The 23,118-nt window shown below is 36.2% G+C and overlaps 1 protein-coding gene across 4 annotated transcripts in view; it reads right to left on the reverse strand.

Annotated features, from left to right (window-relative positions):
* Positions 1-23,118, reverse strand: part of NCOA1 (nuclear receptor coactivator 1) — a 277,974-nt gene that overhangs the window by 65,792 nt on the left and 189,064 nt on the right. For all 4 annotated transcript variants that reach the window (XM_063696019.1, XM_055377552.2, XM_063696021.1 and 1 more), the window contains exons 7-10: positions 21,617-21,794; positions 13,083-13,262; positions 11,402-11,497; positions 6,937-7,077 (exon numbers count right to left, since the gene is read on the reverse strand). In XM_063696019.1, the coding sequence (XP_063552089.1) occupies positions 6,937-7,077; positions 11,402-11,497; positions 13,083-13,262; positions 21,617-21,794 (595 nt within the window). The remainder of the gene's footprint in view (positions 1-6,936; positions 7,078-11,401; positions 11,498-13,082; positions 13,263-21,616; positions 21,795-23,118) is intronic.

Genomic DNA, 23,118 nt, shown 5'->3' on the forward strand with positions numbered 1-23,118 from the left:
ACGATCTCGGCTCACTGCAACCTCCGCCTCTGGGGTTCAAGCAATTGTCCTGCCTCAGCCTTCCAAGTAGCTGGGACTACAGGCACCCATCACCATGGCTAATTTTTGTATTTTTAGTAGAGGCAGGGTTTCACCATGTTGGTCAGGCTGGTCTTGAACTCCTGACCTCAAATGATCCATCCACCTTGGCATCCCAAAGTGCTGTGATTACAGGTGTAAGCCACCGCGCCTGGCCCAACCTTAATCTTTCTCTATACTGGGGGCAGCTCTTCAAATTTATTGTCTCCATTAAAAATACCAGGAAATATTTTTCTCCCCTCTCACTCTCAGTATTATCTTTAACAAGTTTGTTTTCTCTTTCGCTGGTTTTTTTTTTAATAACAGCTCTACTAAGATATGACTGACACACCATAAAATTTACTAAGTTTTGATCAGTTTACAGAGTTCCTTAACTAATATTCAAATTTAACTTTTCACTCAGGAATGTGAATCACTAAGGTCCCATTTGACAAGTTATTTATAAATATGTGTAAAATCTGTGTACTATTTTTAATGTTTGAATTTTTAAAGTTTAGTAAGCAAATTAAGATATAGCCAATGGTTATTAGTATAAGGAACAAAAACTAAGTTAAGGCAGTCAAGTCACTTTATAAGTAGCATAATTTACTTTTGTCTTAAAGCTTTACTAACAGCAGAAAAAATTCTAATCATGTAAGTATTTATTAAATACGTAAAGGCTATGCCAGACTATTATGTAATAAAATATCACTGATGTTTTAATAATACCATATAATTCTAAGAAAGATTGAGTACTACCACAAATGACTATTATAATTTAGCCTGTGATAAAATGTTAGTCCAATTTTTCAAAGACATTTCGAAGGGGCTTTGATTACATTTTAAAGGCCATGAGAAAGAGGCTTAAAATTACCAATTAATAAATAATTTTTGAAGTTACATGTTACTTAAGACATGTTCTATTTTATTGTCCTGTGTATACAGTACCAACTGAAAAAGGTATACTTTAATGTAAATCTATACCATAATATATCTGCTTAAGTACCAAAACCAGAATATAAATTTAATTGAAAGGATAAGACTTATATTTGACCAACCACATTCTTTACACACCTGGCAATTTCAGCTAAATCACTGGCATACTTACTAAATATAATGTATCTAAACTAGGAAAAATTCCTGAATTTAGGGAAGCCTATTAATTTAATACAAGACAATTACCACACTTTATGTTTTGAAATTAGATTATTTGTTTTGGATGAGAATGTATGGACTAAGATTTGGCATTTAATAATTCATTCAGCCATTCTTGGAAATGAGAAAGAGGCAATATTTAATATGGTAAAACTTCAATTAATTAGAACTCAGTAAGACTCTCCAGTTAACTAAAATTCTGGTGCTTAATTGTTCAGATGAAGAGGTCAAAGGAAGGCAGCATAAATCAATGAAAAGAGTAACAGCCTAGGAGTCAGATTCAGGCTTGACCTCTCACTGTCATTTACAAGTTTAAGACTTAATGCAAATTAACATTCACCCATCTCAGTCAACTCATTACTAAAACTGAGCCAATAACATTGTAAGATAATATCTAGCACGGAGCCTAGCATGGAGTACATATCAGGTATTGAATGAGTATTTCCTCAATAAACATCAGAGGGAAAAAAACCCAGCAAATACGCAGCTTCCAAAGTATTTATGTTCTGAGTCACACACACAGTCAATCCCTAGACACAATTTATGGCAACAGCTTCAACTGTGAATAACAATCACTAATACTCTGAATTAAGAGATGAGTAAGATAGCCACAGCTCCTTACAGAGTTGGTTCAATAAACATTTGCTGTACACATCAAATTTTCCCTTTAAGTGGGTTTCAAGGTTTAGTTTTGGAATCCCATTTTGTTTATAGGTCCTGGCCTAGTTTTCTGACCTAATTTTGTCATCTTTATAGCTAGTATTCTGATCTCTGATTCCTGTGTCCATTTCTAAACTCCTTAGAACACTTAGTGAGGAAAGATAATATTGAAGGACTATTATTGACACCTCAGAATCCTTCCAAAGAACCTTTAACATGACAGCCGCTTTTATTTATTTATTTTTTATTTATTTTTATCCCTAGAATAGGCCTCAACAGAGCTACAAAGCAAAAGAAACATTAAATTTTCCCTGGTTACAGCAGCTGTAGAAGCAAAGCTTTTTGGGTTTTTGATCCCTCCCAATTTGGTGCTGAGATAACCTCAAACAAGCATGCCTTACTGATATTAACAAAATAGGCAGGTAAAAAAATGTGTGGCAGGGTACTATGGGTCAATGCCGGTAGAGGTTTATTTTTCTTTGTGGTAGTCACCTAAATATATGCAGAAAAAGATAAAGAATTAAAAAACTGTTATTAGGTACAGAAAAAATAATTACCCCTAGATGTTCTAAAATTCTCAATCACCAATGAGTAAACTCTATTTATTATATCAAAATCACTAAGAGGACAGTAAACTCACATTTTAAATATTTTTAACAAAGTTTGACATAAAAAGATTTTCAGTTGTTACATGGACCGTGGACTTAATCACATTACACAAGTCTCAAAGAACATCCTAATTAATCACTGATATGGGTACTTTATGTTTTATAGCAATGCTTCCAAACTTAATACCATAAACCCTTTCCAGCTTTGACTCATGATATATTTTTTTTCTTTTCTTGAGACAGGGTCTCCCTCTGTCACCCAGGCTGGAGTGCAGAGGCGTGATCTCGCCTCACTGCAACCTCCGCCTCCTGGGTTCAAGGGATTCTCCTGCCTCAGACTCCCGAGTAGCTGGGATTACAGGCTCACGCCACCACGCCTGGCTAATTTTTGTATTTTTAATAGGACGGGGTTTCGCCATGTTGGCGAGGCTGATCTCAAATTCCTGTGTTCAAGCGATCCTCACACCTCAGCCTCTCAAAATACTGGGATTACTGGCGTGAGCCACCATGGCTAGCCTTAACTATATTTTTTAAAAGATGAAAATGGCTTTATTTTAATATAAAGTTAATAGAGAGATGAACAAAGAACAAGTAAAGTCATTTGTAATTCCATCATGCAGAGATAACCAGTTAAAATTTTGTTAATTTTCTAGAATTGGATAAATAGAAAGATATGTAAAAGTGAGATCATATTATATATGCTGTGCTCTCTTGGTCTACTCCTTTTTTTTTTTTTTTTTTTGAGACAGTGTCTCACTCTGTCACCCAGGCTTGAGTGCAGTAGCATGATCAAGGCTAACTGAAGTCTTCACTTCCTGAGCTCAAGCAATTCTATCATCTCAGCCTCCTGACTAGCTGGGACCATACCTGTGTGCCACGCCTAGCTAATTTTTGTATTTTTATTTTTTGTAGAGATGAGGTTTCGCCATGTTGCCCAGGCTGGTCTTGAACTTGTGGACTCAAGCAATCCTCCTGTCTCAGCCTCCCAAGGGCTGGGATTACAGGCATGAGCTACTGTGCCCAGCCACCTACTTTTTTAATATAACAATATGTCATGGATATTTCAAAGACAAGAAAAGATGATCCATTACATCATTATATATATATATATATATATATATATATATATATATATATATATGAACAGAACTTTCATGCAACTAGTTTCTAGGTTGTATAGCCTGACATTTCCCATGACTACTATCTAACTGCTGATAGATGTGCTCCAGGAAAAAGTATTCTGTGAAAAAAAAGTCTCAATAACAAAATTTAAAAGGTATTTTTATTGTAGAACTTCTCAGAAACTTAAATACCTTAAATATATCTTATAAATCACCTAAAGTGGGATTACCCATAAAACATCATTTCCTAGTTATAAAGTTTGTGGAACCTAGGTTCATAGTTTACAAACTTCTCTGTAAGTAAACATCTTAGACTATAGACTCTGATTCAGTAGTCCGGGGTGGGGTCCAGAAATCTAGTTTAACAACTGCCCCAGATGAATCTATCTTATCAGGGACCTTGGGAAGCACCATGACCTAGATATTTCTTTAAAGTAATAGTTTTGAATTGAACAGAACCTGGGAACTTTTTCCAAACTATACACACTTGCATGGATCTTCTCCTAGTTTAAAAAGTTCCTCAAGTGATCCTGATACCCATTTCCCTCCAATCTCAATGTAAAACCGTGGCTTTAATCTAATTCATGCTAGGTGAAATGTGTTTTCAAACTTGATTCTGGAAAATATAATAGTAAACTCCTTTTGACAGCAGTTCATGAGTTGACTGTCAAAAGCAGCTAAAAAACTAAACTAAAACTAGAAATTTTAACGCATGTTAGGATTTTAGACTAGTTGCTGCCATCAAAGAGTAAGTTAATGGACAGGAAAAAAGAAAACAGATGGAGGACAAACTTTTCCTGCCTAAATATCACTCACTGTAAAGTTCTACACAAAATCAGGAAGATAGTACATAATTTGTTTCACTCTTTTTGTACTGTCCCTAAGTGAAAAGGCAGCAAGAAAACTGCAAATGCAAATAACACCTCTCTCCAATCCTGATGGACCAATGATTGTCAAACTTAAGCATTATTACTATTATTATTATTATTTGAGATGAAGTTTCGCTCTTGTTGCCCAGGCTGGAGTGCAATGGTGCGACCTCGGCTCACCGCAACCTCCACCTCCCGGGTTCAAGTGATTCTCCTGCCTCAGCCTTCCGAGTAGCTGGGATTACAGGACTGCGCCACCATGAGCGCTAATTTTGTATTTTTAGTAGAGATGGGGTTTCTCCAAGTTGATTAGGCTGGTCTTGAACTCCCGACCTCAGGTGATCCACCTGCCTCGGCCTCCCAAAGTGTTGGGATTACAGGCATGAGCCACTGCACCCGGCCAACTTAAGCATTAGCTTTAAGGTTTGTTAAGATATCTGGGCAGGCCTTCATTTGATATTTTAATTCAGCAGGTCACTATCTTTAACAGGTGATTCTCCTGAAAGTGTTTCATTGGCCACATTTCTCATATCTGGCTAGATACTGCTGAATAGAAAATATCAAAAAAGGCTGTGCTCAATCCACAAAACCTGTTTGTCAGGTTGTTTAGAATCTCCAAAACACTGGATTCAGTCACGTGAACTTTGGACAACTTGATTCTAAGAAAAATACAGTTATTTCTATTGAGGATTTTTTTTTCCTAAAAAAAGTAGAATGAGGAAACATTAAAAAATGACTAATGGGGAAGAGGTATTGGATTATACTTACATTTCTTTACATTTTACTCTAAATTATTTCAGTTTATATATTAATGACAAACTAGTTACTTATTATACTTTAATCAATTTATTGTATGGGGAATTCTGTTGAAGGTTTAGAAACCTTCAACTGTGGCCAAGTCACATCTATGGGGAGCCTAGCCATTTGGATAATAAGACAAGCCAGATCTGCTTTGCCTTAGTGAAAATGTACGTAAATTATAGGCAAATAAATTAAGTCTTTTAAGTAAAGCCTTGGAAGGCCCAACTTAAGGCAAAAATCAAAAGTACCATAAACTTGAGAACTTCAGGCAATGAGTCGAAACAGTGCTCTGAGTCCCAAACCTATGCAAAAGTCAAGCATCACCCTTGCCAGAGGAAATCACAAAGTTCACATCCAGTGGACAGCATTAGTTACTTATTGTAATGGTTTCCAAACCTGGCTGCCTTTCAGGATTGCCTGGGAAACTTTTAAAAAATACAGATTCTTAGCTCTACCCAGTGAAATACAATCTTAGGAGGTGGTATAAGTCTAGTAAGGAGCCCATTAGAGAACCACTAGTCTGTACGAAGCTGTTCCAGAAATACCTGGATTGTGATATTTATATAGATGTTTCCTGGAAGAAGAAAAAAAATCAAACTACTTCCTCCATATATCACTAGGAAGCAGTTGACCTAAAATGTAATGAATGGAAAATCATCCGTAAACTTAGGAAATCTAATGTTATGGGAAAAATGTTAAAATTAAGAATGATGAAATAATGAAACATATTTTTAAATTTTTTTCAGGAAAAGCCATACAATGAGATTCTTACAAAAGAAACTATCTAGAGATTAGAGAATAAATTTCATTGGAAAAAGAATGTTAGGCTACCATAATTAAATGACAATATTTTTAAAGTATATCAAAGCCATTTAATTCTGAACTTCTGTAAACTTTCTGGCCTTAATTCTCAAATAACTTTTCCTACCGTTCCTGTAGTACTGTTACGTTTCTTAAGGGCAGGGAATATACATATCTTATACTTCCATGATACTTACTAAGACCCAGAAGCTATGCAATAATTAATAATTTCATAGGATATATTTTTTGACTTGAAATTTCAACCTGAGTCAGGAGATACAGGTTCTGCAACAGTCATGAAGTAAACAGGCATGATACTGATCTCTGTATTATCTAGAAGGCCTTTGACATGCTTGTTCTGCTGAGAATGATCTTCAAGAGCCAAACAAAACATTACTTCTTTTCCGAAGTCATCCTTGATTCTTCAAGTCAGAATTAATTTTTTTCTTCTTCGGTTATGGTTCTATCATACCCCACATCAAACTGATCTTTAGGGTTGTCATATATTTTCCTACTGTATTATAAGCTCTTTAAGGGCAAAACCTTCTTTTTTAGTCATCACTGTATCCCTGGCACCTTATATAGTGTTCTATGTATGTTGGGAACTTGATACATGCCTGCTGAATGAATGAATGAATGAATGAGTGACCACCACACAACATCCTATTCTTCAGAACATGTATCCCAAATTTCAGGATCCACTCATGAATTACTTTGCTTACCCATTTCTTCCTTTCCTAAAACTGATTATTGCAAAAACTATAATTTGGAGAAAATACTTATCAAGCCATAAGTTCTATACGAACTATTCAAATATAAGTAAAGATAAAGGTTAATGAAAATAATTGAGAGAGAAAATTTTACCTTCTTGGAACAGCTGTCTGGCATAAGATGGTTCTCTGCCCTGAGGTTGGAAAAAAGCATAAATGCACTTCCTCACTAAATCTTCCCAACCAGTTCTGCCAGCAGCTCTCAGGGAACTAGTATCAATAGAGATGATTTTACCTGTACAAAGAATGAAAGTTTATATTTATAACAGCCTCTTTATATAAATCATCTGTATTTCAAAACTAACAACTGCATCTAAGAAATATTCTTTCCAAATACTCAATAAACAAAAGCATCAAAAAGCACCATTAATTTTTATTACATATAGTTATGAAGTATGTTATTGACGTAAGAAATTGTTTTGGTCTTGGAATGTGTTATGTCCTAGTATGTCATATTCTAAAATTCAATTCTGGTCTAGGATTAAAGTCATACCATAATGACCTGACACTACTGAGACTAATGCAGTTCAAACTCTTCTGGCTTGGTCTTTGGATTCTGCTCTCTGTATACTGATGACTGATTGGAAAGGAGAGGCAAAGATGAAGTATATTTTTTGGTTTAAATTAATTTCTAACTACTAAGTGAAGAGAATATGAGAAAAGAAGCAAGCCTTTTCCTTTCTAACCTTTGTTGGGCTGTAGGCAATACTGTATTTAAGACTAAACAAAGACTGAAGACAACAAAAGTTAAATCAGAAAAACGGTAAGTGAGAACATTAAGATTTGCCAGGCAGTATGCACACGGAACATATGCTTTATAAAATTTAGTGGTGATTCGCCATTGTTATCATATTTAAACAAATTTCCAAATGGCTATGAGAGAATTCAGGTAAGTTATTCCTCAGTTAACAGAGGGCCAATTAATCCAGTTTGTGAATATTAAGACCTGTTTTATTACGTTTTACAGAATCTTACAGTCACACAAAATAATACAAGATATATATAGAATATATATATATAAATTAAGAATTAATGAGATAAAAACCTGCAAACCCACCACTCAACTTCAGAACTTGACGTTACCAATATTGCTCCATCACATGCGCACTCCTCCCTTGTCACCACCCCCATCTTTAAATTCTCCTGTGAATGGGCATCTAGACTGTTATCGGTTTTTTGCCATTACAATCAGCACTGCTATGAACATCTTTCATGTGTTGCATGGTACATGCATGTGAGAACTTCTCTAGTGTATATATGTAGGAACAGAATTGTTAGATTGTAGGTTATGTGAATGTTCAACTTTATAATATTAATTTTAAACTGTCTTCCTGAAACCTGTACCACTCTATGCTTCCACCAGCAATGTGTAAGAGTTAGTGCTAATCTAACATCCTTTCATCACTTGTGTTGTCAGGCTTCTTTATGTTTTCAAATTAGTAGGTGAAAAATGCTATCTCATTGTGGTCTAAATTTTTATTTCCCAATTATTAGAGTTCACCACTAATGTTTCCTCTATGAATGCCTGATTAAATATTTTCCCCATCTTCCCCTTCTTCATACAATCAACTCAAATCTATCATCCAGTTTGTGCCTCCTCATTGAACTAATCCCCTCTTTATATATCTCATTTTGTTTGTTTAGAAATAAAATATTCATTAGACCTTTTTAACTTAGGGTCTTGAATCTGATGTACCCAGTCCTACTTGATCAGGTTATCACCTAAGTCTTGGCATAAATGTAAATAGTAGAAAGAAAATAAACTGAAACTCAAGGGAATTTTGTCATTTAAGAACAGTTTGGGGAAAGCCTGGTGAACACTGTAACTGAAACTATAAAAGATTTTAGATTTTTAAGATTTTTAAGAATTTTAATTGTTCAACCCTTGTTTCTTATGTCAGAGATAAAAAGTTGGTTATAGCAGGGATTCCACTGCTATATAATCTTCCTGTACAATAATGCTCCTCACAGGCAGTGACTAAGGGAGGCATATGCATGTGTGTGTGTTCATGTCAGGGTTGGCCCCACCAGAGAGCATGAGAGTTTAGAGTTTGGGGACTGGCAGGAGAGAAAGTGATTAAGTTATCAGCAATGGTACCAGATGGGTAATGTAATGACTATCTTAGTGAAGAATCATGAACAGCTTGGTTTAGAATACTCTGCCTACTACAGGAAAGTTTAACCAACCAACTAAACAACAATAAAAAGCCCCACTCACTGTTCAACATTTCCTAGTAAAATACTTTTTTCTTTTTTTAAGAGATATGGATCATCCCATGAAGAGTTAAAAAGTACTACAAAAACTTAAGAAATTAAATGTTTAACATTTGTTATACTTATTCTTTTTAGCTAAGTCAATTCTATGATTTATATAATGTTAGTTTTACATTTTAAGCATATTTTATATTTCCTTGGTATCTTTGTACAATAACTGTGTACAGTATAGTGATGCCCTTTTAATAGTGCTTTAGTGAAAAGTAATGTAATACAAGAAAGGGCTCCACATTAGGGCCTAAAGGTGTCCATTCTCGGCAAAGGGCTGTATGGTTTTGATCAAATCACCATCCCCTCATTTGTAAATCTAGGTTGGATTCTGTGATATTGGAGGTTCCCTCTCTCTCTCTCTCTATATATATAGTTATTTTATGGCCCAGAGGCTAATTTTTTATTTTACATGATTATGGTTATTTTTATATATTTATACATATTACCAGGTATATCTAAAATTTTAACACCTGGGTTCTTAGAAACAAAACTACCAGGGATAACACTGTTCTTATGGGAAAATATAGTCCTCAAAGCAATCCAATTTAGAATTCAATTTATAGAAATACAATATGAGGAAAAGCTGAAACATATTGTTCCTAAATTAGCCTCATAACTTTTAGGCCTCCCTCATCTCTGACATTTTTTCTGTGACCTGACAATAACCTTTTTCAACATGTTTTCATTCTGCTATCTCACAAAGCCCTTATTTGGTTTCTTTTTATGTTAACTGGTTACTGACAGAAAAGACCAATTTTCCTTTTCAATGGACTCTATTTTTCCTTCATGCAAAATACTTTCAATTTTCAATAATTAAAAAAAAATTTAAAAAAATTTAAATAAATTTTTGTTTTTGGACAAACCTACATATCCATAGTAAGTTTATTAAATTTTTCCAGTGTTGTTCATGGTAGAGACTGGAAAGGAACATAATACATGGTAGACTCAAAAACAGAATGAAGAAAGGTATGATAATTGATAATTACTATCCTTAGATGCCATCTCTCCATGCTCAGAGACATTCTCTTTACCATTTTTTATTATCTGTGCTAATTTATCCATACTAGTTCTTTAGTAAGAGCAGTTGGAAGTTTATCTCTAAAAACACAAGCACAAAGTATACAACATTAGAATATTAGATTATTGGCACTAAAAAATACATAATGAAATAGGATCTTATAAAAAGGTGGTAAAAGTCAAAATGTACACTAAAACTAAACTTTCACAAAGCATGAAATTCAGAAGAAATTATTTTTAAAATCTTAGTCTGCTAGAAAATATACCTCTAATGTTTATCTCTATTTTAAAATTAGAGAGGTAAGTGATATATAAGTAACTCTGGTTGTTGTAAAAGCATGAACATACAACATGTTAGTGTAAAGATAAAATCAAATAATATAAGAAAAATACTTCATCAACTATAAAGAACAGTAATAATTTGTTCTTGCTGAAAATAAAATCTGAAGTAGGCCTTTAAGAAGAACGCCTTATTTACAGGCAGTCTGTTACTCAGTTTGAGGCTCTCCTGCCCTCCTTCTAGTACTTCTAACTTACCTCTCTGTCTTGCTTATCTTTAGACTTCTGCAGCTCTGGTTCCTCAATTAGGAGTACTCGTTCTGCATCAAGACCCTTTCTTGCTGCCCCCCTTCCAAGACCCATACTTTAAATAGTGGGCACCACTTCATCCTTTGGGGCTCAGTATCAGCTCCTCAGACAGGCCTTTGCTGACCAACTAATTTCATATATCCTCCCTTATACCATCTCATAAATTTTCCATCATCAAAAATAACACAATTTGTCACTGAATCATTTTTGTTCAATCATATACATCTTGAGGAATCACCTAATGACAGGCACATCTAGGGACTCAATCGGTGTGTGCTAAATAAATTTAAAGAAAAAGAATTAAAAAAAAAATAGCCAGATACGTTTAAGCATAATAGTAAAACTACCATATTCATATCTATTTAAATAAATGTATGTATATCTACATATTTACATATCTATATCTTCTCAATTTCTTTAAACATTTTATTCCATGATTTGAAAAATAATCAAACAAATATAGGTATATAAAGTTATAAAAAGTGTTCCTCCAGCACCCTGACCATGATAATGATCATAGTATCTAAATTGTATAATCTCAAGAGCACCATTTAAAATGTTTTCTGTATAAGACTAGGGAGCAAAGCCTAAATCTCATAGAACAGAAAGACATTCTGGATATAATTAGTTTTAAGGGCAGAGTCACATTATTAATACCTATGGAACATTCTGAACTTTACAATTAGTACCTGTAGTATCTTGCTTGGTCATAAAGGATTCTACACCCGTAATAGCTGGAGGCCGAGGTAATCGCCGTGCAATACAAATCAGACATGACTGGAAATCTGCCCAAAACAAGAACGGGAAATTGAAGGATAGAGAGTAGAAAATGGTTTACATCTATCACTCGCCATTAATGGTTTTCATAAAAACAATACATGTTGGCCAGACGTGGTGGCTCACGCCTGTAATCCCAGCACTTTGGGAGGCCGAGGTGGGTGGATCACAAGATCGAGACCATCCTGGCTAACACGGTGAAACCCCGTCTCTACTAAAAAACACAAAAAAATTAGCTGGGCATGGTGGCGGGCGCCTGCAGTCCCCGCTACTCGGGAGGCTGAGGCAGGAGAATGGCATGAAGCCGGGAGGTGGAGCTTGCAGTGAGCCGAGATCACGCCACTGCACTCCAGCCTGGGCCACAGAGCGAGACTCCGTCTCAAAAAAACAAAAACATGTTACAGCACCTGACATAATATTGCATAATATTGAAATCATTCTTATCTAATAGTGTATTAGAAATAAAATTGCTGGCAACCAAAAACTGACAGCTCCAGGTAGAGAGTTAGTTGGCATAAACCATTCCTTCCTATTGAATGCTCTTATATATACCAGAGGGGAGAGATGCATCTCATGTACTGGATGATAACAACTACAAGTAGTAGTTTTGGTTAGATATAAGTGGCACAGTGTTTTTTAAAATACAGTTTTGTAGTCAATTTCTTATATTCACCAGTACTTAACGGCTACAAAGATTATTCTTATAACCGCAGTGTAGATAGTTACATGAGAAAAACAACCTTTAACTCTGAAGCACTATTTTGCTCTTGACAGATGACTTCATGTTTTTAGGATATACAATTTTTTCAAAGTCCCATTCCCAAATTTTGTTTTGAGGATGTTAAACACAATATCGCACAGCTAAAAATGAACTTTAATCAAATAAGACTTGGCATGTGTATTTTGTAAAAAGTCTCCAGTTGATTGTTACCTCCGTTTCCTGGTGAGACCTGCTACATACATGGCTTTTTTGCATCTGACTGACTTCTTGTCTACTACCTTCCCTTGTCCTTACTCCAGTTCCCAATTTGTGATTTTCTAAACTTAGCCCAGTCTAAGTTTACATGGAAAACTCATCCACTGTCACATATTTAACTAATTCCATGTTGACACCATGTTCATATTAGAGCTTCAGCATGTTTCCATCTGTTCTTAAGTTTTCTCCTTATAAATTACCTTGTATAGCCTGAAAAATGCCAACTCTATTCTCCAATGTTCCCTACACTCTAAACTTGAAACTTTCTAAAAATCAGAGCTGTTCAACAGTCTGCTGCATCTGGTACATTTCCAACTGGCAGCAGTTAGTTACATCTCTTATTTCTAGACAGCAAGTTGGTTTGAATTATTTGACATTTTAGTGGGAATGCCAGCTTAAAACTGAGAATCTGGGGGGCATATTAAAGGAATGATTCTAGAAGTTAGTAATTACTGTTTTTTAAGTATTAAGAATATATAGCAAATGGAATAGCCACTATGATACATATTATAGTAACCAAAAATACTATCTGAAAAAGGCAGTTTATAATTAATTTCCTCTCTTTTCCTTAAAGTCACCGAAGAAATAAACACTTTAAAAAGACCGTTTGGCTTTACCTTCTCCATCCTCTTGAATTGATTTTGGCTGTGACACAGTGAAACACTGCATTACTTCATAACGCTGGCAAGCTTCTTGGTTCTCGGTCCCTGGCTCATCTGGAGGGTGAATTAGCATCCTGCAGTTAAAGGTATGGCTATTTCGTCGTGTTGCCTCTTGAGGCCAAGGAACTCCATTTACTGAGGAAGAAAAATTGATTATGTGCTTGTGAATACGGTGAAAAAGCACAAACTCTGAAGATACAAAAGATGTACTTTAAGCCATCTGCTTAATTAGATACTCAGATTAAAAGACAGACTGACCTCTTCAGATCTAACATTATCCTGAGGCAATAGAATACTTATCTCCCTAGCAAATCTAAATGTCTACCAATTAGAAAACTGTAACATTTCCAAGAAAATACATACGATCTTCCCCTCAAATACTATAATCAAAGGCAAAAATTAAAAATTAAAACTTACTAGCCATTTTGCTCAGAATTTTACAGCAGTTAATGAGTTTTTCAGTTGGTTTCCAGTTATACTTTGACAATGAAAAAATGATTCAAAACCACAGGTACATTGGTAAGTGGGGTTTTAACTTGGCAATCACGGATTCTTAAGGTTGGCTTTTGTGTGGATGTGCACCTTTCTGGGGAAGAAGATTTCAAATTTCTCAGAGTCTGTGACTCAAAAAAAGTATTAAGAATATAGCGCAATCTCAATTTCTTATAACCATTTTTTCCTTTTGCTTTATTTTACTTAACTAGCACAGTTCATATGCTACAATACCTTGGATATAGTGGATAATCAATATTATTATGTAAAAAAAGACTGCTAAAAAATAAATGTTACCTGATCCAGTATAGGAAAAATGAATTCAGTTGTTGAAAAGGTATCTATTTCAAGTAAAAACCACGTGTGGTAGCTCATAATTTCCCAGTCACAGTGTCATGTTTAAATCATGTGGTCATGAGATGATCAGAGGGTTTTTAACGCTGCCTTTTTTTTTTTTTTTTTTGAGACGGAGTCTCACTTTGTCACCCAGGCTGGAGTGCAATGGTGTGATCTCAGCTCACCACAACCTGAGCCTCCTGGATTAAAGTGATTCTCCTGCCTCAGTCTCCTGAGTAGCTGGGATTATAGGCGTGTGCCACCACGCTGGTCTAATTTTTTATTTTTAGTACAGACAGGGTTTCACCATGTTGGCCAGGCTGGTCTTGTACTCCTGACCTCATGATCCACCCATCTCGGCCTCCCAAAATGCTGGGATTACAGGTGTGAGCCACCACGCCTGGCCAAGGCTGCTTTTTTACTGTTCCCAAATGTTTTCCTACCTTAAACTCTCCAATGACCCTCCTTCCTTTTTTCCATCTCATCCTTTATTAAGTGTTAGAGGAAATCATGGAAACAAACCCATACTGGAGTAAGAAGTCTTGGGTTCTGCTATTAGCAAGTTCTAAGGTTTGGGTTAATCTTTGATGCTCATTGTCTCATTTTTTAAAATAAAAGAATCTACTACCTTATCTCTAAAGTCATTTATACTTTAAAATTTCAAAATAAAATACATAAGATACCTTGATACTTGATTCAAATATCAGTAGTGATTTTAATAGAAAGAATCATTTCAAGTCCCCAGTTACAACAAACATATATGACTATTTTCAAAAGGAAATGAAGTTTCTATTCTGTTAGGGGAACAATGTGGAAAACGAAGAGCTATGAATAACATTTTTATATGCATTTCTGGTTTAGTTATATAGGATTTCTGTCCAAGGTCCTCCCCTCCACTTTTGGAGCATATATAGGCTAAAGAGTGGAAGGAAAGGGAGGAAAAAAAGAAAAATGAATGTAAAAATTAGCATATCCATTCATTTTTAGAGCTCTCTTCTCATGTACTGAATAAATGGATTAAGTTGTCTAATTATTAGGAAAACTCTCCAACTAAAGTAAATAGACCCTATGATAAAAAATGGATTTGTGCCGGGCGTGGCGGCTCACGCCTGTAATCCCAGCACTTTGGGAGTCTGAGGCGGGCAGATCATGAGGTCAGAGATCGAGACCATCCTGGCTAACACAGTGAAACCCTGTCTCTACTAAAATTACAGAAAATTAGCCAGGTGTGGTGGTGGGCACCTGCCAAGTAGTTGTCCCAGCTACTTGGGAGCCTGGGAGGCGGAGCTTGCAGTAAGCCAAGATTGCACCACTGCACTCGAGCCTGGGTGACAGAGTGAGACTCCATCTCAAAAAAAAAAAAGGATTCGTTAACACTACTCAAAGAAATCAGAGATGACACAAACACATGGAAAAACATCCCATGCTCATGAATAGGAGGAATAAATATCATTAAAATGGCCATACTGCCCAAAGCAATTTACAGATTCAATGCTATTCCTATCAAACTACCAATGACATTTTTCACAGAACTGGAAAAAACTATTTCAAAATTCATATGGAACCAAAAAAGAGCCCAAATAGCCAAGGCGATCCTAAGCAAAAAGAACAAAGCTGGGGGCATCATGTTATCTAACTTCAAACTATATTACAGGGGTACAGTAACAAAAACAGTATGGTACCAAAATAGAATACCGAGCCTAGAAATAGGGCGGCACACCTACAGCCATCTGATCTTTGACAAAGCTGACAAAAACAAGCAATGAGGAAAGGACTCCCTAGTCAATAAATGGTGCTGTGATAACTGGATAGCCATATGCAGAAGATTAAAACTGGACCTCTTTCTTACACCATATACAAAAATCAACTCAAGATGGATTAAAGACTTAAATGTAAAACCCAAAACTATAAAAAACTTTGGAAGACAACTTAGGCAATACCATTCTGGACATAGGAATGGGCAAAGATTTCATGATGAAGATGCCAAAAGTGATCAAAACAAAAGCAAAAATTGACAAATGGGACCTAAATATAAGATCATCTGCACAGCAAAAGAAACTGTCAAGAGAGTAAACAGGCAACCTACAGAATCGGAGAAAATATTTGCAAACCATGCATCTGACAAAAGTCTAATATCCAGTATTCATAAGGAACTTAAACAAATTTACAAGGAAAAAACAACCCCATTAAAAAGTGGGCAAAGGACATCAACAGACACTTTTCAAAAGAAGACACACATATGGCCAACAAGCATGTGAAAAAAAGCTCAATATCACTGATTATTAGAGAAATGCACATCAAAACCACAATGAGATACTATCTCACACCAGTCAGAATAGCTATCATTAAAACATTAAAAAATAACAGATGCTGGCAAGGCTGTGGGCAAACGGGAATGCTTATACACTGTTGGTGGGAGTGTAAATTAGTTCAACCACTGTGGAAAGCAGTGTGGTAATTCCTCAAAGAGCTAAACAGAACTACTATTTAACCCAAGTATCTCATTACTGGATATATACCCAAAGGAATATAAATCATTCCACCATAAAGACAGATGCAAGTGTATGTTCACTGCCACAGTATTCACAATAGCAAAGACATGGAGTCAACCTCAATGACCATCAAGGCAGACTGGATAAAGAAAATGTAGTACATACACACCATGGAATACTATACAGCCATAAAAAGAATGAGACCATGTCCTCTGCAGGAACATGGATGGAACTGGAGGCTATTATCCTTAGCAAACTAACGCAGGAACAGAAAACCAAACACTGCATGTTCTCACTTATGAGTGTGAGCTAAATGATGAGAACTCATAGACACAAAGAGGGGAAGAACAGACACTGGGGCCTAATTGAGGGTGGAGGCTGGCAGGAGTAAGAGGATCAGAAAAAATAACTGTTGAGTGCTAGCCTTAGTACCTTGGTTGATATGGTTTGGCTCTGTGTTGCCACCCAAATCTCATCTCAAATTGTAATCCCCACATGTCGAGGGAGGGACCTGTAATCCACATGTGTTGAGGGAGAGAGGTGAATGGATCATGGGGGGCAGCTCCCCCCATGCTGTTCTCGTGATGGTGAGTTCTCAAGAGATCTGATGGTTTTATAAGCATCTGGAAGTTCCTCCTTTGCTCTCTCTCTCTCCTGCCTCCTTGTGAAGAAGGCGATTGCTTCCTCTTCTCTCATGATTGTAAGTTTTCTGAGGCCTCCCCAGCCATGTGGAACTGTGAGTCAATTAAACCTCTTTCCTTTATAAATTACCCCAGTCTCAGGGAAGTTCTTTATCGCAGTGTGAAAATGGACTAATACACTGGGTGATGAAATAATCTGTACAACAAACCCCCATGACATGAGTTTACCTATATAACAAACCTTGCACATGTACCACTGAATCTGAAATAAAAGTTAAAAAAAAAAAAGGCTTTACATTTTTGTTTATAGCTTGGCTTAGATAATGTTTATCCTGATCTATTCGGTTATCAGGGACAGTTTCAGCTTTCTGAAGGTGTCTACAAAGAAAGCTACTTGCGGAATGTTACTAGAAGAAGAGCTAAATATCTAATCACACTCAGTTCAGGTAAAAGGAAAGAAGGTAGAGAAAAGGAAAAGAGGTAGAGGAATGGTTAGGAATTAAGGTAGGCCAATTCCTACCTTAATTAAGGTAGGTAGGAATTACGGTTAGGAATTAAGTAGGAATGGTTAGGAAATAAGGAGCCAAGAGAAGAGCATCTAGTGATGAAGAGGAGAAAGGCGCTTCCTTGTAAGTTTAATTTCATGACCTGTTATGGTGGTCAGTATATCTAAGTTGTACAAAACACTTTCTGAGATGTGAAAAAAAAAAGTTGAAAAATAATCACCACAACTAAAGAAACTAAAGTCATTCTGGTAATAATTTACATGTCAACTATCATTATCTTCTTAAAACAACAACAATAATTAACAGCAAGTTCAATTCCAAACTTATAGGCCCCTCAAATACAAGCTGCTAAATATTTTAGGTGATCTTTCTAGATACCCTGATTTCACAAGATTAATTCGATTTTTTTAAGTTAACTGAACTACTAATAGGTTACCATGACAAAACTTTTTTGAACCTAAATCTTCTTTTAAACAGTAGGCACTGAGCTACATATTTATGCAAAAAGACAACAGCATCACACACATAAGGTCCTGAATACTCTGTGGAATGGAAATAAGAGGATAGATCTATACTAGAGGTACAAAGCTTCTGACAAAATTCAGTATTTTGTGTGTGGGAGGAGATAGTTTACATTATCTAGCTAGAAAGCAGCATGCCTAATCTTCATGCAAGTCCTTTCTTAACTCACCATATGATTCCTCTTTAAAAGGATAAATGCCCCTGATAATGTTTAAAAAACCTAGTAAAATAAACCCAAAGTATTAAAAAATTACTAACAAAAGCCCCATGTACAGGAAGAAGTAGCAGTTTAGCTACAATTCAAAAAAGAAGAACAGGGTCAGGCGTGGTGGCTGACTCCTGTAATCCCAGCACTTTGAGAGGCTGAGGCAGGCAGATCACCTGAGATCAGGAGATCGAGACCAGCCTGGCCAACGTGGTGAAACCCCTGTCTCTACTAAAAATACAAAGATTAGCTGGGCGTGATGGTGGGCACATGTAATCCCAGCTACTCAGGAGGCTGAGGCAGGAAAATTGCTTGAACCCAGGAGGCGGAGGTTGCAGTGAGCTGAGATCATGCCATCGCACTCCAGCCTGGGTGACAAGAGTGAAACTCTGTCTCAAAAAACAAAGAAATAAGAAAAACGGAACTTTCCTACTGAATGTGATCTATAAAAAAATTTGCCTCAATTTCTACAGAATAATTTCTATGTGCTTCTAAGAGCACACTATGAAAGGACAAGATTGTCCTTCCTTCACATTGATTTCTAAGCTAAAAGCATAATCAAAACCAGCTAGTAGTTGTTAATAATAATTGTAGATCTATCATTCAGAAATTAAAAGCTCCAAAACATTTAGATAAAGCCAGTCACAGGAATAATAATAACAGCTAAAACAAAAAGAATTTAATACCAGCCAGGAAATATGCTAAGCAACACTTACCCTTTAACCTTCCTACCAACGATGAGGCCTAGAGGGGTCAAGTGTCTTGTTCAAGGTCACGCTGCTAATTAAGTAGCAGAGTCAGAATGCACAGCCTATTTCTATTTTATACCAGAAAGGCTATGCTCTTAAGCACTATCGTGTCTCCATCATTTGAGATATAAATGGTATGAATTTATAAAAAGACTTGCTTTTTAAAATTTTTTTTCAAACTTCAAGTTCCAATTTATTAGAATTTCACAAATAAGTCTATGTTCACTAACATCTCATTCTTTGTAATCTTAGCCTTTCACAATATAATCTTTTTATAACCATCTGTGCAAGTATAAGTATATCCATGTATACTTGTTCTTTTGGACAAAATTTCTCACCATACCAGCTTCCCAGCATTCAGATTTTGTTTCTTATAAATAAAATGTTATGCTTAAAAAGTACAGATTTTAGACACTGAAATCTTCTAAATCTGTAAATTCAAAAGCAATTTTAAAAGTTTGACTTTAACTTTTTTCTTCAAAATTTCTCCTTGGAAAGAACAAATCAAAAAATAAGAAGGCAGTGCTTTGAATCATGTATATGTGATATATGTATATAAGGTGAATATACATATAAATACTGATCCTAAATTTTTCTTCAAATTTCTTTCTTGATAGGTTCTGAATTTTCATTTGATTTTTTTCCCCAGTGGTTGATAATGAATTACACATAAAATGATTCTACTTGGTCTCTTTCCTTAATTTTCTAATACTTTGATTATTCTAATAATAAAGGTTTAAATATAGGTACTATAATTTATTTTCTCCTAAATGCTTTTTGGAAATACCTTGAAAGAAGCTATTGGCTTTTCTAAGTTAGTGTAGTTGGCCTTTATTCTTTTGGTGGGACCATCTCATTGGTTTCTAATGGATGATCAACCAACACTGTAAGATTAGGTGATCTATTCTATTATTACTGAGCTTGCCCTATCTTTGCTTCTCTACACTATTGTATAAGAAAGTAGTATTATTTTTTCAATGTTTCTGTTCTTCCATTATTGGGGGAATGAGAGAAAGATATCTCTGTAGCAAAAACTTCATATTCCTCCCTATTGTGAAAGGCTGCTCAGAGAGGCAACAATGAATTGTCAGGCCAGCTGAGGATCACTGTCTTGTAAGCAGCCGGGAGCAGCACCACTAGCAAGCACATAAGCTAGTAGATGACACTCCCTCCAAATTTATCTACTGGCAGTGATTTGGGGGAACCCAAATAGTCACAGATCTACAGCATCCTGAGAACCAGGCAGAACAGGTAATGTGGCCCTTCCACAAACAATAAGCCCCTTCTTCAGGAGTCAGAAAACAGCTCATCCTTGTTTTCTGTGACTGTAGGCCTCTTTCCAACCAGGAAGGCTGCTAAACCCAACAAATATCTTGTTACCCAACATGAGACTAAAATTAAATTAGTTTTTTTGATACAAAATAAAATGCAATAGCTCAGTTCAATCCATACACCAGTAGTCCTCAAAATTTGTGAACAGTAGAGCAAAAGAATCTACAGTCCATGGCCAAGGAAAGAAATCTTAATTAAGTATTACCTATAGTGACATCAGAGGAATCTTACATTGTTTGACTTCCCTGACCACATGCCTCAGTTCCCATACTAAACGGTATGGTAGAGTCTTAACTCTCCAACTCAGATACTTTATCACACAGTATCTGTCTGAAAAACTGATGTGTGGTAAATTTATCTGCATTTTAAATCGCTTTTATTTCAGAGCTCACTGAACAAATAAACTATGGGGAAAAAAAGTAACAAAAAAATCTAAAATGGAATGGAATCTGAAATGTAATATGAAAACTTTCTTATTTATCTACAAAATATACACTGACTATTGAAAAACACCCCCACTCAGATGTAAAGGTAGCAATGCAATCACCAGGAGTAACTAGAACTTGAGCACTGAAAAACTTTAGAGGAGGCTGAAAATTCAAGAAGTAAACAAAGGCTTGCTGTTAGTCCATCCATGCCTTTGCAAGAATTAGAAAAAGTCCCCTAACTCCTAAGGTCCCAGCCCTGCGCCAAGGCACAGGGTTCAGTGAATAGAACAGACACTAGAAATTAGACTCCATCCATCCTCTCAGCTAGGCTCCTCAGCAGCGAATAGCCCATCCAACCATACTTGGAATTCCTCAGTTAAAGCACTTAAGTCTAAAAACATTAATTTTAGTAGATATATGACATATATTCTTTCCTTCTTCCCTCCTTCTCACTCCCTCTCTTTCTCATTTCTATTCTTTTTTCTGTGAGCAGGGTAATGGAAAGGATACACATTTGTCTCTTTCTTGAACATAATCAAAATTGAAAACAATTCACACAGTATAAAGGAAGAAGCTGAAAGGAATACTCTCCATCAGCTATTTGATGAAACTCCCCTTCATATTTATATCTGAGACTGAAACCACGTTGAAAAAATATTTTAAACACAAAACATATATAATACTGTGTATTATAAATATAATAATCACATATTATAGATTATACATATTATATAAGGAGAAGATACAGAGAGCTAGTATTCTTTTTAAAAACACATTTCTGTTTACCTAGTGATTTTGGTAGCAGATTCTTCACAAATTCTGCATGATCCCCCACGTGCAGTATGCTGTAGACGCTGGTATTCATTAATTCCTCCTGATTGTAACCTAAGTAGCTGGTTACATTCTCTGACACAAATACAATTCTCCCTTCACAGTTCACAACAAAGAAAAATCCATCCAAAGCCTGCAAAACCAAAAGAAAAAAATGGTTTGGAGGTTGAAAGATAAAAGAAAAATTAAACTATACATTTTTCTATTAAAAAAGAGATCAGAAATATATGTCAAGACCTGGTCTCTGTCCTCAAGGAAATTGTGATACTGCAGGAGAGAGACATAAACATAATAAAATATCAGTAATAAAATGCAGATCAGAGACATACACAAAATAGTCCATAAGCACACAGAAGGATGCCTAATTTGGGATCAGGGTGGGGGTCAAAGAAAGGTACAGACCCCTACCTAACATATAAAAGGCATAGTTGGGGAGGAAGAGGATTGAAGGAAGAACATTCCAGGAAGTGGAGAGAGCATAGCACAAAAAGAAAACGAACAGGCAGTTTGCAGCTGCTGGAGTATATGGTACAAGGCGAGTCAGCAGACGTGGACAGGAGCCAAATCACAGGGGCTTCCTATGCACTGAGATGGAGCCAGGGGTCTCCAAAAGGAGACATAGGCGTCCTACGGGGCATATAATATCCACAAGGGAGCACGGGAAAAGTTAGAACCCCTATGTATATTGTGATCTAAAACATAATAAATAAATGAAGCTTAAGCATATTAACACTATGGTTCCTGACTCAGTGCAGACAGTCACATATCACACAAACCCTGGTATCCTGAGGAAGAGCCAGAATGCAGAGGTTGACTGTGGCACCTTACTTATTTGTAATCTTTTCATTTATTGCAACATGTTGCAGCTTACTTGCTGCAGAATGTATATAAGCAATAAAATCAAGATCCTGAAAAAATAGAACATTTACAGAATTTTGTAACAAAATGTAAAATGACCATAAAAATCCTTTGGATCATACAGGGCCTGCTGGTTATATACGGCGAAATTAAAAGACCCATCTAACAATGCTGACGGGTTACTCATTTTTCCTTTTAAAAAAGGCCACGGGGCCGGGCGCAGTGTCTCACGCCTGTAGTCCCAGCATTTTGGGAGGCTGAGGCGGGTGGATCACGAGGTCAAGAGATGGAGACCATCCTGGCCAACACGGTGAAACCCCGTCTCTACTAAAAATACAAAAAATTAGCCAAGTGTGGTAGCGGACGCCTGTAGTCCCAGTTACTCGGGAGGCTGAGGCAGGAGAACGGTGTGAACCCGGGAGGCGGAGCTTGCAGTGAGCCGAGATCGCGCCACTGCACTCCAGCCTGGGCGACAGAGCAAGACTCCAAGACTCCGTCTCAAAAAAAAAAAAAAAAAGGCCAGGGTACCAAGTTTGCTGTCTAGCAGATACTCTCCAAAAAGTAAACACACTTTTTTTCCTTCAGGATTAAGATGAAAT

The sequence above is a fragment of the Gorilla gorilla genome, chromosome 12 (assembly GCF_029281585.2).
Source record: "Gorilla gorilla gorilla isolate KB3781 chromosome 12, NHGRI_mGorGor1-v2.1_pri, whole genome shotgun sequence".
In the NCBI taxonomy this organism is placed as follows: domain Eukaryota; kingdom Metazoa; phylum Chordata; class Mammalia; order Primates; family Hominidae; genus Gorilla; species Gorilla gorilla.